Source organism: Diaporthe citri (genome assembly GCF_014595645.1).
Source record: "Diaporthe citri strain NFHF-8-4 chromosome Unknown scaffold_8, whole genome shotgun sequence".
NCBI lineage: Eukaryota > Fungi > Ascomycota > Sordariomycetes > Diaporthales > Diaporthaceae > Diaporthe > Diaporthe citri.
In genome coordinates this window covers 934,492-951,035 of record NW_025064853.1, presented here as the reverse complement: position 1 = coordinate 951,035, position 16,544 = coordinate 934,492, and the positions used below count along the sequence as shown (strand labels likewise).

The window sequence follows — 16,544 nt, the reverse complement described above, 5'->3', positions numbered from 1 at the left end:
CGACCACGACCACAGCGCGGCAATAGACGCCACCGACCCACCTATACGAGCCACGGGACTTGCGAGGCTTTTAGAGACGGCGAGAGGTAGTTAGGTAACCAGTTGGCCTCCTGGATGCATGATGATCTATTCCGTTGCCACCTCTAGGTCTAGTCCAGTTTCTGTCTACCTACCCCAGAAAGAGGCGCCAAAGCCGCCAAAGCCGCCTCTGGGACGCGATACCATGCTGGTCAACTCATGCTGCCCTCAGCTCAGACAGCTGCGTTAACACTGGCAGGCTGGTCGGGATCACAGTCTGTCCCCGATGGTTAGCATTGTTGCCACAGGCCAGGTTCTGATCGGACAAGTGAGCTCACCTTCGAAGACGTAGCCTGCCCGCGTCCACTTCTTAAGCTTGTCGCGGCGAAACTCAGCGAAATCCCACTCCTTGTCCTCCAGCCAGTCCTTGTCCAGGAAGATGTAAGACTCGGTGATGATTTGCTCGCCCTCCTCATTTCCATCTCCCTTCTCGTTGCCCACCTTCGTCAGGAGCTTCGGGCGAACAACGCGCCGATCGTAGGCAGCGCCCTCGAAGAAGTCAAGCCGCTCCAGATTGGCTTTCGTGACGCCGCTAATCACAGCACCACGGACGGTGTGCTCGGGGTCCTCTACCATGCCCGGGTAATCGGCACCGCGGACCCGGCGCCGGCAGTAGCCATGCAGCACGGCAGGCTGGAAGGTATGTCGCTTTCGGATTTCCTCTGGTGGGTCTTTGTTGTCGTAGCACACCGAGAAGAACACTTGGGGTTCCATCTAGCCCAATCAGAAACGTTAGTTTCCCAGGACCTGGAAGATGCCCAGGTTTACGGACAGGGGCTTATTTACCAGAGTGCCTGTGCAAATGTCAGTCTGGGGACCTTCGAATTAGGGCTTGTGTGATCAAGTACCATAGAAGAACGCTGTGCGCGTCTCGGTCTGCTCCGTCTGGTTTCCTGCCATCTTCAGGGATGTTGTTTGTCGGCTGAGCGGGGGTTTGGAGGATTGGTGTGAATATCAGAGGTGGCGCTGAAGGCAAAGTGTAATGGAGTCTCTGCAGTGACTTGCTGTTTGTTATGTTCAGTCAAGGATAAAGAAACGCGGGGCCGGTGGCTCGTTCTGTTGCCCTGCTCGTAGAAGTTGCGTGTGGCACATGGACCTTTATCTGCCTGGTTGACGTCGTAGATAAGGCGTCTGGCGGCCGCAATCGGCGGCAGGCACCCAAGCAACCGATCAACAGGCAAACAACCGGCCAAACAAGAGAGTCAAACACACTGCACAAGCCAATAGTGTGGGGATTCTATTTGCATTTGTAGCCTGTCAAAGTAAATAGTCAGCACGCAACAATATCGAAAGACCAAACTTGGTGCAGCCAACGGGGTTACCCAGACATGCTCACACGGAACGATCAGCGCTAATAATCGCCATTAACAATCATTGTTTACGTGAGAATTCCTGATGCATACATAGATACTTGATCAGATATCCAATTAAATCACATGCACCACGGGCAATCTCGTGCCAATGCCGCTACTCTTACACTTTATTTTTGAGTGGTTCCTTGCTGCCGCCCAACGATGATGTCTGATCCAAAGAGAAAACATAAGGGTCAAGCTCAATGCCGATATGCGCCTTCCCATCTATACCAAGATACCTCCCGAAGCTGTACGTCTCGCTGGATGAGCCGTCCTTCCCGGGCCCGTTGTAAAGCCTGACAGCGCGACTCCCGGCAGCATATGCAATTGTAGACCCGATCGTGGAGGGCATCCTGGGGAGCAATATCCTTCGCTGTCGAGCATACAAGAGGATGGACACCAGCAAGTATATCCCCAAGATAGTCAAGCTGATGACCAGAGCCGTATTATCCATGAATATCTTCGTGTCTTGCGTTTCAATTGTCGCAAAGAGGACAGAACCTTGATTTTGCGGCGAGTCCACGAATAGGTCTCGGTTTGCTCCTAGCAACGCAGCCCCGATGCGCTGATACATCTCTTGGACGATGGGGATGAGGTGTACCGCGTCCGGAATGGGCTTGTTCGGGTTAATCAGGTCTGTGCTGTTGGTGGCAATCTTCAGGTAGTAATTCATCCAGTCCGTTGTCACAGAATCATTGTGCCACATGTCTTTGGCACCTGTGCTGCTGGCGTGCCACTTGTCGCCAATGAGCAGATTAGCTTGGTGCGAAATGTTCGCTGCACTTGGGCCCAAGATCTCGGTGATATTGTCGTAGTCCCCAAGTCTTTCTGATCGCAGTATGTATCCATCCGTATCCACGGTTATGTTGAACTGCGCCGTGACGAGTTGCGTCGTGCACTGAAGGAATGTCATATCTGGTCCGGATTCGGCTTTTGCCGTGTCGTATCGCATCCATCCCAGCACAAGCCTCTCCTCGCAGAACGCCACTGCTTCTTCAGACGCATTCTTGAACGTGTTGACGTCCTCCTGCTCAAGAGCCGAGTAGAATTCGTGAGCCGATTTGCCCTCGGGCAGGATACCGCCGACCGTGTAATCAATGAACCCCGGCAATAGACATTTAGTGGTATTTCCGTACGGCGTGTCTTCATAGACGGCCTTGATCACCTGCTGTGTCGCCGGGCCTGCGGTAGTGTTGTACGAATATTCGAGTCGGCTGAGTGATGAGTTGTCTGTGGGGAGCATAGAGCACGTGGCTTCAGTACCAAAACCCCGAGTTACCGCGGTGTACTGGGCTGACGAGTTATCTTTGGAGGTGAGATCAGAGAATGGTAAGTAAGTGAAGTGCGCGTCGATCCATGGAGGCAGTCGCGTATTGGCCGACATGTTGGTTTGGACGATATAAAAATGGTCATAGTACTGAGTTCCTTTACCCGTTGCAAAGCTCTCTGGCAGGAGGTCCACACGTGATAGAGATGGCGATGCCAACAAGGTCATGTTTCTAGTCGCGAAAACTGATGTTGACGACTCGTTGAAGATTGCACCCAGGCCAATGGCAAGAACATTGGCCATCAGGACCACAACGCTGAGAAGGGCCAGAAAATAATGGCCAGCCTTCACGGCCCGCCAGGCGACGAGCTGCGGAGGAAGAGAATCGTACTTGGTCTCAATCGTGGTCCGTGGCGAGCGTTTCCCATCCAATAGGTCATAATACGGTTGAAGTAGGCAAAGCAAGCGGTTGAGAACGACGAGAAATGGTTCTAATAATGTAGAAAACACCATGGGAATGTAGTTCTCCAACAGCTGCAAGACCTCGAAATTCTGACTTGGACGGGTGAGACCTAGAAACAGTCAGAAGAGTCCAAGAGACACGAAAACAAGCTGGGGCCCACGACTACAGCCGGGTTACCCTCAGCTCAAAGATCCATGCGTACCACGGAGCGATATTTCTTGATGCTTGAGATACGCGAGGATACCGATAGCAAAAGCGAGGATGAGAACGAATGGGACTCCAATAGCTGGCCGCAGTTCTTTTGGTCGAATCGACTGAGTTTGTGTACGTGAGACCAGCGTTGGAATACTGTTAGGGTTTTGATTCGTACCAGAACCGTTTCCAGAAGAAAGGAGTTGCAGAGTAGGGCCGGTTGCATCGTTGGTTGGCGTGAGGTGGTATCGGTCAGCGCGTATACTAGCGCTGAGGGAAGACTCAGTCAAGTTGTCTTTGGTTGAAAGGTGGGACAGGACGCCATCTTCCTTCTGGATAAATCCAAATAGAGACGCAATGCTGTCAGGATCGCTGGTCAAATTGCTGGGAGATCGCACGATGGTGTAGAGTAGGACCACTGCCGAAAAGGCCACCACCACCAGCAAGACCTCCACCGCGATGGAGAACGGCCTGCTGACGACGACACCGAAAGCGGCGTACTTGATGACACCACTGTGTGTCTCGAGATTGACAGCGGGTGAGGCAAGCTGCGAGATGGCTAACGAGAAGGCCAGCCTGTGGGCTGCGGCGTAAGATTCCTGTATGACGGTGGTGTTCAAAAAGTCAGTCAGAGGGCCATCATGTAGCCCGACCGCAAACCCGACCATATTCGTCGTCGGCCACGAAATGTTTGAGTCGTATAATTTCGCATACTGATCCAGTATCAAGTTGTTCGGGTAATCTCTAGAAATTGCCAGCGAAGAGAAGCCAGCATGCAATAGGAACTCAAAAGCCGAAATGTTGAACAGAGTATTGTTCAGCGGTGAGGGCGCGGCCAGCTCAACTAGGGAGTCATTCAGTGGTCGTCTTGTAACAGCATCCACCGTAATGGATACTGGCTGCTTCGTGTAAGACGGCTCGCAGAACATTGCTGTCATGTTTCCAATGGTTGCGTTGGCACCGGTTCCCGAGCCCCGACCACCAATCGCAAGGAATTGATGGGAAAATTCGGTTCCACACTCATCGTTCGCCAGATGCCAGTCAAGATGTGCGTCGCCTTTGTAGCCGATGTACTGCATAATGTACCACCCTTCTTTGCCCCCGCTTATTGTTATGTTCTGCAAACATCCCTGGCCATTGTCGAAGAGGTATTGACCTCCTTGGACAGCCTTGATATTTTCTGTGAAATTTGCCGGCCAACAGTTCAAGTCGGTCGCGAATTTCGTAGTATTGGCGGTCCACGTTTCATTGACACCCATGGTGGATTGGCTCAGAGGAGAAAATGGAAGTACGGCATATTCGGTCGTAGTATACTCCGGAAGGTCCCGGTTGTACCCTTTCAACTCAAATTTTAGTAATGGTTCGCAGAAATTGCTCCGAACAAGGATTCCGACGTCCACATATTTAAGACCCAGACTTTGCTATGGGCATGAGCGAACCCTGTCTAAGTAGTAAAGGGTGTGGTTGAATGGTATTGGAACAGAGTAAGAACGCGAAACGCAAGGAACGAATGAGTGGCAACTTACACGTCGTCCCGTACGCGGAATTGAGGATTGACACATCAATCAAGGCTGCCTGCTCCTCAACACCAACGAGGACCGAGTTGGGGACCATGATAGGGTTCCTCGACACTGTAACAGCCTGCTGTCCAAATATTGCACCTTGCAGAGGTGTGATAGCCCAGAAGATAAGCATCATGACCGAGCCCGTAATGAATACAGGCCAGTGCCTCTGTTTCCAAGCCTTAAACGGGACAAAGGCCAAGAACTCAAACGGGTAATTCAACAGAAGCGACTGCTCCGCGTTGGCACCGTGAGACCGGGACAGCTCAAACCAGGGCTGCATTCTGCGCACATCGAGGTCGATCCACGTCCAGAGAAGGCTATACAGCACGGCGACGGTCGTCGGCATGTACAGGTACGCGATATTGACGGACCCCGAGATTTCGTCCTCAGAAGATGAGAGCGCCAGGCCTCCCTGTCTTTGGCTCTTCTGCGCGAGAAACTCGAGCACTGCTGCTAGTCCGAGGGATATCACGACGACGGCACAGAGCACCGGCGCCCTCATCGTGTAAGGCTTCCACCCCGCATGCGAGTCTGGGTCACATTCATTAGCCTCGCCATCAGCTGAAATTTGATGATGTTTTAGGAAGCAGGACATACCTGATCGCCTGCCCGAGAACCATCGGCCCAGCCTGTTGCCTGCATGCTTCGGTGCAGCTCCTGTGGTAGGCTGACCTCGCGTGAACAATTCCCGTACTGCCAGAGTCGCCGGCGACTTCGCTGGATTTTTAGGGGCCGGGGTACGGCTCCTCTCATACATGGCAGCAATCCAGTGCTACCATCCCAGGCAAAAGAGACCCGACCCAGAGAAGAAAAACGGAAACAAAAAAGGTAGGATAAGTATGTACAAAAGCATGAGAGAACACCTGCGACCCTATTTGGAGGGCACCAAGCTCCTCTTACATATAAACTGCCGCTGCACGACACGGATGGGGCATTCTGCAGCCCTACGGCGCAGCGTTGCAGCGCATGTCAGTTTGCATGGTGGGCCCTGAGGAACCACAGCCGAGCCTCCAATCAGTCCAGACTGCCAGACTGCTCATCACCAACAGTTGCATTCTTAATCCACACCACCGGCGAGCCGCCCATCATGCCTGTCGCGATCTACGGTACTGCCGTTGTGGGCAATAGGCTAGCCCAGCGTCGCAAGGCTAGCAGATTTCATCACGCAGCGCGGTAGCAACCAAGGGTGATGACTGTGGTTTTGCTCAGAATTCATCTACGTCCACAGGGCGTGAAAATTGGTGACGGTGAATTCAGCAATTAGTCAAAGTCTCAGATCTCCAAAGCATATTGTCAACGTGATGCAGGTCAAGATCGTGGGACCTGGTAGATATGCTCGTGGCGCTTCGGCGTCAACTCGAGCGATGTGAGTGGCTGTATCTTAGCGCGCGTTGCCCGAATTCTGGGCCAGGCTCCCATGAAAGTGGGCTGCAACACGGGCCTGGAACACCAAAATGGCATCAATGAGGAGATGACGACTGGGGTACAAGCGACGAGCTGATTCAGCGAGTCGAGGCCTATGCTGGGGACAAGTGTTGATCAGGATGTTTCAAAGAGCAAGGTGCTAACCCACCAAGTTGCTGGTATCATTTGGTATCTATCCCACACGATGCCACGCCTTTCGAGCCCATCTGCTCCTTTGACAATGTTGAGAATCGCAGACCGGCCCATATACGCCTACCGAGATGCATGCCGAGACGCCCTGGAAATGCCCAAAACCGTTCGCCGAAACCTCATTAAGAAGATCAATTGTCGTCACTCATTTCCATCAAGCTTGGTCTTGCCCCAGTCTGAGACGCCCCTGTGGCCACGGCTTTCTCCTTGCCTTTACCTTTGCTCCTGTTCTGGGATCCATTCAGCTTGGCCGCCAGCTTCGATGTTGCCGCATGCTTGCGCTGTTCCAGGACCTGCTCAAACTCGGCCATTTCTGCGTCATCGGTGATTTCGCCTATGATATGGCCCGAGTTGGAGCACTCGTCCAAGGCCTTGACCAGAAGCTCGGTTGCAATTGGATCCTGGGGATGAATCGCCAGTGCTTCGTGCAAGACACTGACCGCCTCTTCCGCCTTCCCGGTATCGAGGTAGATCAGGCCTTTCGCACAAAATATCGCCGCGTCCTTGCCGCCTTCCCGCAAAACCATGTCGAATTCGTCGAGGGCCTGCTGAGATTTCCGCTGTCGTCGATAAGCATGACCTAGATTGGTTCGTGCGACAATCCACGCCTGCGGATCACTGTCAATCTCCTCAGCAATCGCAAGGGACTCCTTGAAGTAGTCCACGGCTTCCTTGAGGCGGTTCTGGTGATAGTATACAATTCCCATCTCGTTCAGGAGCAACGGGTCAGTCTTGCACAGCCCATAAGCAGTGTTGAGAAACTCCTCCGCCACAGTCATGTTATTCATGGCGTGGTGTTGCATGCCCAGAAATACTTGTGGGAGGTGTGTTCCCATGAACAGCCTCGCGGCCGTCGAGTAGGCCGAGATGGCTTGATCGTGCTCGCCTTCTGCAGCGAACGTGTGCGCGAAGCCAATCCAGGCAGGGCCAAAGTGAGCATCCATCATGCTGGCTTTACTGAAGTAGCGGCGTGATTCGGCAATTTTGCCAGTCAGGTAGTAGTAGATGGCAACGGCAAGCCACGTGCATGGCTCCTCGGGGTGGCTGTCAGCAAGTTCGTGGGCGACCAAGAACAGAAGATTCTTCTCTTTCAGCTCATAGAGACACGCCAAATGGATTGGATAGACGCTGAAGTTGTACTTGTCATCGGCAAGTATGACGTTAGTAATCTCAAGAGCATCTCTGTAGCGAGATTGGGTATAGAGCAGGTCTGCTCTGGCCAGAAGGAGATCTGCGTTGTCCTTGAGCTTGTAGTGTGTGGCCAGGCTCTCACAAGCCGTGTTGAAAGCATCCTGGTTTTGGTATTTGGACAGCCGAGTGCTATAGAGCATTTCGACATAGCTGGCTATTTCCTGGGAGGCGTCAGGATCGCCAGCAGTGCTGATCGAATCGAAGTCGAGCGAGTGGAGGAACTCCCACTCCTCCTCCGACGACAACAATGCGTTCTTGGTCAGCTGGTTGAAGGCCTCGAAGCATTGTACGTCGATCCGGACTGCATTTTTATAGCACTCCTTTGCGCGATCAAATGCATTCAGCTTGGCATGGCAGATGCCTCGCAGGTAGCACATGCCGGCTTCATAGCGCCGATTGATCGCCTCCGTCTCTTTCTGTGTATCGCGTGACGATTTCAAGGTGCTCCCTGCTCTGCCACTCGTGCCCGACTGGGTCTTGCGTTTGCTTGTCTCCTTCGACTTGATCAGGTAGGTGGGGTCGCGATCTCCCAGCACGGTCAGCGCCTCGTCGAAGCGCAATTGCTTGACGAGGCAGTGCGCTGCAAGGTACTGGCAGGAGGGATTTCTTCGAACTAGGTCCCTGCTCTCGAGGAAACGTTGGGCACGGGTATAGTTGCCCGTCGAGAAGTGGACTTGGGCCATCCAGAACGCGTCATTGTCGTCGTCTTTACGCGCCGTTGGTCAGCAGAGTTCCAGTTCGCGAACGTGGCCAACACGAAAGACCTTAGTCCTTACTTGTGAGAGCCAGAAGCTTATCGCCAATGAAGATGGCTGTCTGGAATTGGCCGGAGTTGAAGGCAGTCTGCCTCCAGTTTCGCAGGAACCCCTCCATTTTGGTGTTGTCTTCGTCGCCGCTGTCTGAAGACATGGTGGGCAATTGTGCGCCGATTTTCGAGCTCAAGAGCTAGAGAAGCTGCAGTGGGTCCTTGATCGTCGGCTGCCGAGGTCGGGGGACGTGGCAATCGTAGAGAAAAGATTCAGCGACATGTGAAATGGGGCATCTCCATGTCAACACGACTTTTGACTGGCGCGGTTCCCATGATCTCACACTGTTGAATCCGGGGTTGTTGCCCGGGCCACCCACTATCGCTTATCTTAGTTCACACCTACCCACTGCTGAATCGAGCCTGGCCCACTCACTGTAAGCCCTGCAGTCCGGCATTGTACAGTAGCACCTAGGTCTAACAGCAGGCACCTCCGCCTTGAGGTACTGCCTACTCCTATCTTTTTTTTCTTCTTTAGTCCATCTGTTACTCTCAGAGCTGCATTCCTCACTAAGATGACTCCAACTCGGCGATTGGTCTTGTCTTGTGACGTTCTACCCGTGCTTGACTGTCTGCTTTCTGTGATGTCCGGTTGGGGCCGTTGAGAAGCTTCAGGCCATTTGATCCAGGGCGTTCGGGAATTGAGGCAGCCCGTGAGAGTGGCATGAACGGTCATCACTTCCACAAGGCACTCACCCAACCCGGAACCACGGTCTCTAAACTGTCCAAAGAGTTGGTCACGTTGTCATGAGATGTGGCAGCATTCTTCCCCCAGCTGCGCCAGGTTTGAATGAACCCTGCGGCCAAAATGGCCGTCTTTGGCCTCACATTGGCCTCACGCCGAAGCCCGGAACAAGACTCACCTCACCGTAAGACACTGCTGCTTGAGGCCAAAACGAAGGTCCACTATTTGATGAATCATTTCAAAATCGTGAAAGACTTACATGAATTCGTCACAAGAGGGAAGAGAGTATAAGAACCGCTTGACCTGACCCAGATGTGTTCTCCCCTCTCTCATCTTCAGCCCAACCTCTCATCAGCATCTCATACACAGACTCTGAAAACTGCACAAGAAATCAGTCACGAACATGGCTTCTTCAGAAATCCTTTCCCAGACTCTCCTGTCCATCACCAACACCAAGCTCGCTCAGCTTGACAAGCAGAAAGATGCCTACAACAGCAGAAAGCGGGTCCTCATCGACAGTGCCAATGCCCACACAGATAGCAACAAGCGTGCCCGTGAGCTCGTTGAGGGGTTCAAAGACCTACCAAGCATGACATCCTCGACCCTAAACCCCTCAATGTCCCTGGAGAATCTCAACCGTTTCATCCAGCAGGCGGAACACGACCCAGCTGTCACCGACGCCTTCATCCAAGAGTACGAGTCTCTGGTCCGCAACGAACTGCAAGTCCAATCCAACCGGTACGAATTCGCTTCACTGTACGGCAAGCTCGTCAATGAGTGGATATCGGCGGGCAACGATCAGGAGCAGGACCCCAAGGCTGCCTCCGTGTCCGTCGGCCGCGACGAAGCCCGAGTTCAGCGGGCGACATGGGAAGAATATGTATTCGCCCCCAAGGCCACCGACAAGGATGCAATAAAGGCGTATTTGAGTACTGTCTTCGAGGCCGAAGACGATGTCAAGGATCAGATCGGCGAGTTGAGGAAGGAACTCAAGCGATTCCAGGACAACTGGTCGGCCAACCCCCATTTCGATGTCGACAGCCTCACTGCCACGATCAACGGCATGCTTCGCAGTGATATCTTGACGGATGTGAAGAGAGCAACTCTGAAAGACTTTGTGGGGAATGATACTGTCCTGTCAGAGATTGCCGACGTCTTGAACATGCGCATGGCCACCAGCAAGACTTGGTCGTGGGAGAGCGACTTGGTGATCGATCAGCGGCGGCAGCTCAACGGACGCTACCGGTTCTATCCCGACGAGGATCTCCTCCAATCCATTTTCCTCCACTACATCGGCATGCGCTGGGCTGTTGAATTGCACAGCAAATTCCGGGAACTCCTCAACGCGTGGAAGCCGAGCCTTGACCCCATCAGCAGCCAAGTCAAGCGGCGCCTGCACTTCTTCCTGGACATAACAGACGAACTTGATGGCGGGGCGATGCCGGGAACCATGGGGGCAATAAAGCGAGCCCATTTCGAGGATGAAGTATTCCTCGATCAGCTGCCAAAGTCCTTTGAGGAGCAGCGGGGAGCCTATGGGTCCAAGGACGACGCTGAGACTGGAGATACGAGGAAGAGCCACATCGACGTTGTCCAGCACCTACTCCGTATGATCGAGGCAGACATCCTTTTGCAGAACCAATTCGAAAGGGACGTCACAGTCATTCGTTCAGACTTCAAATGGTTCGGCCCCAGCATTCCCCATTCTTCTATCTCCGCTGTTCTCGAGTTCTTCGGCGTTGGTGCGGACTGGATCGAGTTCTTCATGAAGGTTCTCGAGGCTCCCTTGAGGTTCAAGCAAGACCCAGAAGATGCTCCCAGTCGGATTCGCAGACGGGGAACCCCTCTGAGCACTCCACTCGCGGATGTGTTCGGCGAGTCGCTGCTGTTCTGCGTCGATTTCGCGGTCAATCAGAAGGCCAATGGGACTCGTCTGTACAGATTGCATGACGACATGTGGCTCTGGGGAAATACCAAGGCTTGCGTGAAGGGCTGGGAGGTCTTGGGGGAGTGTGCGAGTGTTCTCGGCCTTGACTTCAACTTCGAAAAGACAGGATCAGCTCTGATTGTGGCCATGGAAAGTGATTTAGACTCTGATCTCGGCACAGGTCTGCCAAAGGGCGATGTCACTTGGGGATTTTTGAAGCTCGATCGACATACCGGGCGTTTCGTCATCGACCAAGGCGAAGTCGACAAGCATATCGAGGAACTCCGAGTCCAGCTGGATGCTTGCAAGACTGTTTTCAACTGGATCCAGGCTTGGAATACGTACGGTGCACGGTTCTTCTCCAACTTCTTCGGCAAGCCCGCGAACTGTTCTGGCCGGCAACACATCGACAGCATGCTGGGAACCTTTCAGCGCATCCAGCAGCAACTGTTCCCAGATACCCCTGGCGGCGTCGGTGCATACTTGAAGCAGATGATCGCAGAGCGCTTCGACATCCCGTTGTCAGACATTCCGGACGGCTACATTTACTTTCCCGCTGAGTTTGGCGGCCTCGGCCTCAAGAACCCCTTCATCGACCTCTGCCTCGTCCGGGACGCAGCGAAGGAAGATCCGGAAGAGCTGGTCGAATCCTTTTTCGAACAGGAGGCCAGGGACTACCGCAAGTTCAAGGCCAGGTTCGAGAACGGCACGATGCGTTCGAGCAAGTCTAGGAGATACAATTTCCAAGACCTCGAGGACGAGCCTTTCATGAGTCTTGAGGAGTTCCAGTCATACCGTGATTGGATCGGTGAGTCACTGGGCTGCACTTTTCGGGTGTTGATGCAGGAGCCCACGTCGAAGAGCCTAGCGCTGAAGGGTGCGGTCAAGGCGGTGCTCGAGCCATACCAGTGGAGTGAATTGTCCAGCTACGACCAGTGGGTCCTCCAGCTGTTCAGCAAGGACATGATCGCTCGCTTCGGTGGTCTGAATGTGGTCGAGAAGGGGCTTCTCCCGATGGGTTTGTTGGACATGCTCCGCCAGAGTAAGTTCCAGTGGGTTGGCTGAGTGGTGGTAGGGATGGGCCGTGAAATTTGACACCTGGGTCAAAGCAGGGGCAGTGACGCTGCCGACTTGCCTCGAGTTACCTGCATAATTAGCAAAACGATAGCCTAGAAGGTAATAAATCATGAAATTACTCTCAGGCCAGCGACGTAGATTCTCTGGTGTGCCTTAACCTTTTCTGGGTGCTTGGCCTCGCGGATGCCTGTTGGTTGAGTAACACTGAGGCTTGACCAGCACAGACACACGCCCTCCACTCCACCAACACACATAGAGGTCCAGCGAAATAATTTAATGAAGCTTTCTGCTTCTGCATATCATCCTTGCATCGGCAATTTGCGAATGCCATCCGGACCAAGGTGTCACCCGTTGTGCAGCACGATGGGAACGTCACGGCACTGGGTGCCCTCGATGGGGAAACACTGACCCACCCGCGCCCCATCATTTACAAAATGCCAGTCCGAATCAGTCCAAGGCCCAAACAATACCTTCAACGGCGATCGCCATCGTTACTTTGTTGACGGTGCGCGCGCCGGTGGCCTTGAGCTGTGCCGCACCAGCCTCCAGATAATCCCCCCCCCCCGGGGGCGGATGTCAGGCGGGTCGCCACCGTTCTGGCCGCCTCAAGCTAAAATCTGCATTTTGTGGTCGAGATGCACAGTGAACGTTTTATCACATCCTCGTAATGTCAATTTTGGATTGCGAGGATGTCTTCCGCGGGTTGGATGTGAGACACGGGCTTGATGCATGCAGTGCACACAAAGGTACGTAGGAGTGACAGACACTGGAAAGGTAACTTGATGTATAGAGACACCGGGATGTGTCCCGATGCCTACCCGTTCGGACACAGATTCCCGTCTTCAAATTCCCACTGCGATTCATACATTAATTATGATACAACCTAAGGAGACACCAAGTGTACATGGCCAACAGGGGCCGATCCCGAGCGTTGATCCCAGGACCGACCGAGAACTGGAGTGGAATCGTTGCCACATACATCGAAGTTGAACATCAAGGCAACATGTTGGAGCCAGGCTGGGTGTGATCGCTCCAGGAAGGGCGAAAGCTTCGTTTGATACGCCCGCCTTAGTGTCACGAGAATGACCAGTATAATTCAAGCACAGTGAAATCCGCGTGTCAGTAGCAGATAGTCAGGAGTGCCCAGAGCGTGAGAAAATAGGCGTGACATAAACGTATTCTGAGTCGAGTAGGTACTTGGTAGGGACAAGACAAGTACATGCCAGCAACCCAGACACGCACGGAGATCTGTGGTACCCAATGAGTAACTGACAGCACCGGGACCGCTCTCCTCTTCCAGTGGATTACGCCTCACGCTCTTTACTGAAACGCTCTTCCTGCAACGGGCATTGCACCCGGTCGCACCTGCAGTAGTCAAATATACATCTCTGGTCCAGTTCCTTCTAAAATGTGCTGATCCTATCGATCCGAACCGGTCATGAATTTTGAGGCTCTGCCTTGAGTCAGGGGTCAGGGGATCGCCCGTGGAAAGTACCCATACTGTGTTGCGATCACCGCCAGCACATACGCGCTTCCAGAATCGGACGTGAGAAATTCGCGTCATTCCAACGTGGGTATAGCACATGGAAAAACAATATTCTACCAAACCTCCTTGCTTTGAAATCATGCAGCGGCAACGTCGGATGTTACAGACTGACATGTCATCCACGAGTAGATTGTCTAAACAGGCACGTCCTACTATCCTGCAGCTAAGAGCAGGCTCCAGAGCTCCTACGATTCAGTGACTGCCAACCTCGTCAACGGCGAGGGAGAAGGAGAGCATTCGCTCTCTCCTGCGTCAAGGTATCATCACTTCGAAGACCGAACGAGATGTCTGGGCGGGCAGAGAGAGCGCAACCGGCGCTATGTGTCTTCTTGGTTATGTGCATGCAGAGTCTCATCGTCCCCCGGCCAAACACGCGGGAACGGCAGCGGCGTCTGTTGTTGCTAATCTCTTAGAGACCGTGCCCTGATCCTTCGACGATTTCTCTGACATCGCGATAGACACTAAGGCAGGGTCGACATGCATCAAGCCGTACCGTGCGCACAATGGAGTGGATTTCGCTGCAGAATACTGCAACACAGCCCATGGTCTCTCTAATTATGATACTACCAAGATCACTCGCCTTGGCACATTTGCAGTCTGTAGTCTCTGAGTACGGGTCTCAGGGGGTCGATGGAGACTGCCGTCGGTGCGTGGTGAAGGACCGCTCAGTGCTGGCTGTGGACATAAAAGCCGTAGGAAGCCACTGGCATACTGGCTCTCGAGTCTGGAGGACAACCGTCTTTTCTCGTCACTTATTGAACACCCAATCTCGAAATCCCTACCTTTCTTGTCACCCAAAATGGCCCACCCACCCAAATCCTCCAACGACGCGCTCACAGATTCCAAGACTGGCACTGTGGTTATCGAGCCGAAAAAACCGACCAAACCGACCAAGCCGAAGCCGGCCTCCACGTAGCCTGGTCACAGCTCCCTGCCCCAGATTGCAAAATGCTACCGGGCAGGTAACAAGGCAGTGTGGACTTAAGCTGGGGTATTGTTGTGTGCTGGTGAGTGTCTTTGGCTGGTGTAAGTCAAAATAAAGGTCTGGATATGAGCAAACTCGCTCTATCCAATCTAACACATCGGGGTTTCTCCGGGAGGCAAGTGTCGCTAACAGAATAGACAGGGCTCTGCACAGATAAAAGTTTTACATTCGTTCGTGTTTTTTCACAGTTGAGGTTGAATTCAACCAGTGAGAGGCCGCTTATCCTTGAGCATCTTGGCGGTCAGTTCCCGGTGAAACCACCTTCGAATTGTGTGAGTATTGGCTGACTTCAGTCCCAGCGGTTAGGCAGGAATTATGGAGAAATAGCACTGTTGTGACACAAATAGAACAATTGTGCAGAGACACCCTCTTGACTTGCAGACGTGATATTGAGCCATCTGGAAGATGGCAAGCATTTGCTTCTCGCTATGTGTGTGCCGTGACTTGTAGCTGCCGTGGTAGTCCAGATCGCCCTGCAAATGCGCTAACGAGCTGTTTGACACCCTCACCGCTGCATCTCGAGAGGCGGGCCCAATGGGGCGTAAGGTCTACCATCTTCGTTGCAGATTTGGGGGCTGACAGACCTGCCAACCGGCCGACGATATTCGACCGCCGACGCCCGACTTGTATGAAGCCTCCACCCACCAGGAGTCAAACGTGATGCTCTGACTTGCTCGATCCACATCGTCCAGAGACTGGGCGTTGGCGGGCGAGGATCGCATGTGTTGTACGGCAGTTGGCTGTGTTCAATAGATCGGGCCGCTGGTCTTGATCATCCTCGCGAACACCTCTTTGAACATCGGTGAGTGCCCGAGGCAGTCACGCCAGTCGCAAACCAGGCAGACTGTGCCTGATGGAAGAGTAGCTTCGATGGCAAGGGAATGCCATTATAAAGCAAGCTCCTTCCGGTCAGGTCTGCTATTCCGAAAGTGATATCGCAACCTTGGAAGCGAGTCGTCCATAACCTCTCCGCCCCATTCGTTCCACCAATCATGTCGAGCGCATTCGCTGAGGCTGGCGCGTTGGAGAGGGGAACCAACACCAGTCAGGCACCACCAATTGTTGTTGAGGCAATGGCACCTGAGGTAGACGAAATTGGCAACGGCAGTAATTCCCATGAACCGGGCTCGACTACGATACCGTCTTCGACTGACGAAGATGATCTAGATCCAGGTCAGTGATATTGTATAGTTTCGAAAGGCCTGGAGAAGACTGATTGTTCCTGGGTCAAGAACGCGATACTGGGCAAATTGGCCTTGCCCGGCTGAAAAGCTTCGACAGCCGCTTCAACTTCTATCCTGCCTTTCCGACAGGTAGCTCATTGGTTGTGGACTCCCTCGCTTGGGATATCCATCGTATCATGATGGATATGGAGGCCCAAAGGAAGAAGATCAAGGCCAAGCACCATGTCGAGCCCTGCGGCCTGAGGCGAGGAAGGCAAGACCGTAAGAAATGGAACAAGATGACGATGAAGCTTCGGCGGAAGATGAAAGAATACAGTAGGGCTTCACTCACCATGATGAGGCTGACGACAGTTGACACCTGACCCCGGTTGCAGACCTCGCCTTCGTCAACGCGAAAACGGTGAACGAATATGAGCGCCCGCGAGAAGAAGCTCTAAAGAACCTGCAGGAATGGCTGAACAAGCAAGACAACGCACTGCGCCACTTGTATAACGACCAAGATGCCGATGCCTTTCGTATGCTCGGTCCCAAACGAGGTCCCATAGAGAGGTTCGTCCATGAGACCTTACCAGCCGCCGGCCCTACAGGATTTCTTCTGGTGAGAAGTCAATGA

General features: G+C 53.3%; 4 protein-coding genes across 4 annotated transcripts; 2 read left to right on the top strand and 2 right to left on the bottom strand.

Moving 5' to 3' along the window:
• Positions 1–251: 251 nt before the first annotated feature.
• INS49_014648 (uncharacterized protein) lies at positions 252–978 on the bottom strand (the record flags this gene model as incomplete). Its single annotated transcript, XM_043175338.1, has 4 exons — positions 252–295; positions 357–792; positions 865–872; positions 927–978. 4 exons carry the CDS (start codon positions 976–978, stop codon positions 252–254), a joined length of 540 nt encoding a protein of 179 aa, XP_043020295.1.
• A 573-nt stretch (positions 979–1,551) lies between these two features.
• INS49_014647 (uncharacterized protein) lies at positions 1,552–8,631 on the bottom strand (the record flags this gene model as incomplete). Its single annotated transcript, XM_043175337.1, has 6 exons — positions 1,552–3,269; positions 3,531–4,688; positions 4,879–5,448; positions 5,515–5,634; positions 6,749–8,428; positions 8,499–8,631. 6 exons carry the CDS (start codon positions 8,629–8,631, stop codon positions 1,552–1,554), a joined length of 5,379 nt encoding a protein of 1,792 aa, XP_043020294.1.
• A 984-nt stretch (positions 8,632–9,615) lies between these two features.
• On the top strand, positions 9,616–12,204 carry INS49_014646 (uncharacterized protein; the record flags this gene model as incomplete). The annotated part of the gene is made up of 1 exon (XM_043175336.1): positions 9,616–12,204. The coding sequence occupies one exon, from the start codon at positions 9,616–9,618 to the stop codon at positions 12,202–12,204; it is 2,589 nt and encodes an 862-aa protein (XP_043020293.1).
• A 3,535-nt stretch (positions 12,205–15,739) lies between these two features.
• INS49_014645 (uncharacterized protein) lies at positions 15,740–16,544 on the top strand (the record flags this gene model as incomplete). Its single annotated transcript, XM_043175335.1, has 3 exons — positions 15,740–15,920; positions 15,980–16,246; positions 16,306–16,544. The coding sequence occupies 3 exons, from the start codon at positions 15,740–15,742 to the stop codon at positions 16,542–16,544; spliced, it is 687 nt and encodes a 228-aa protein (XP_043020292.1).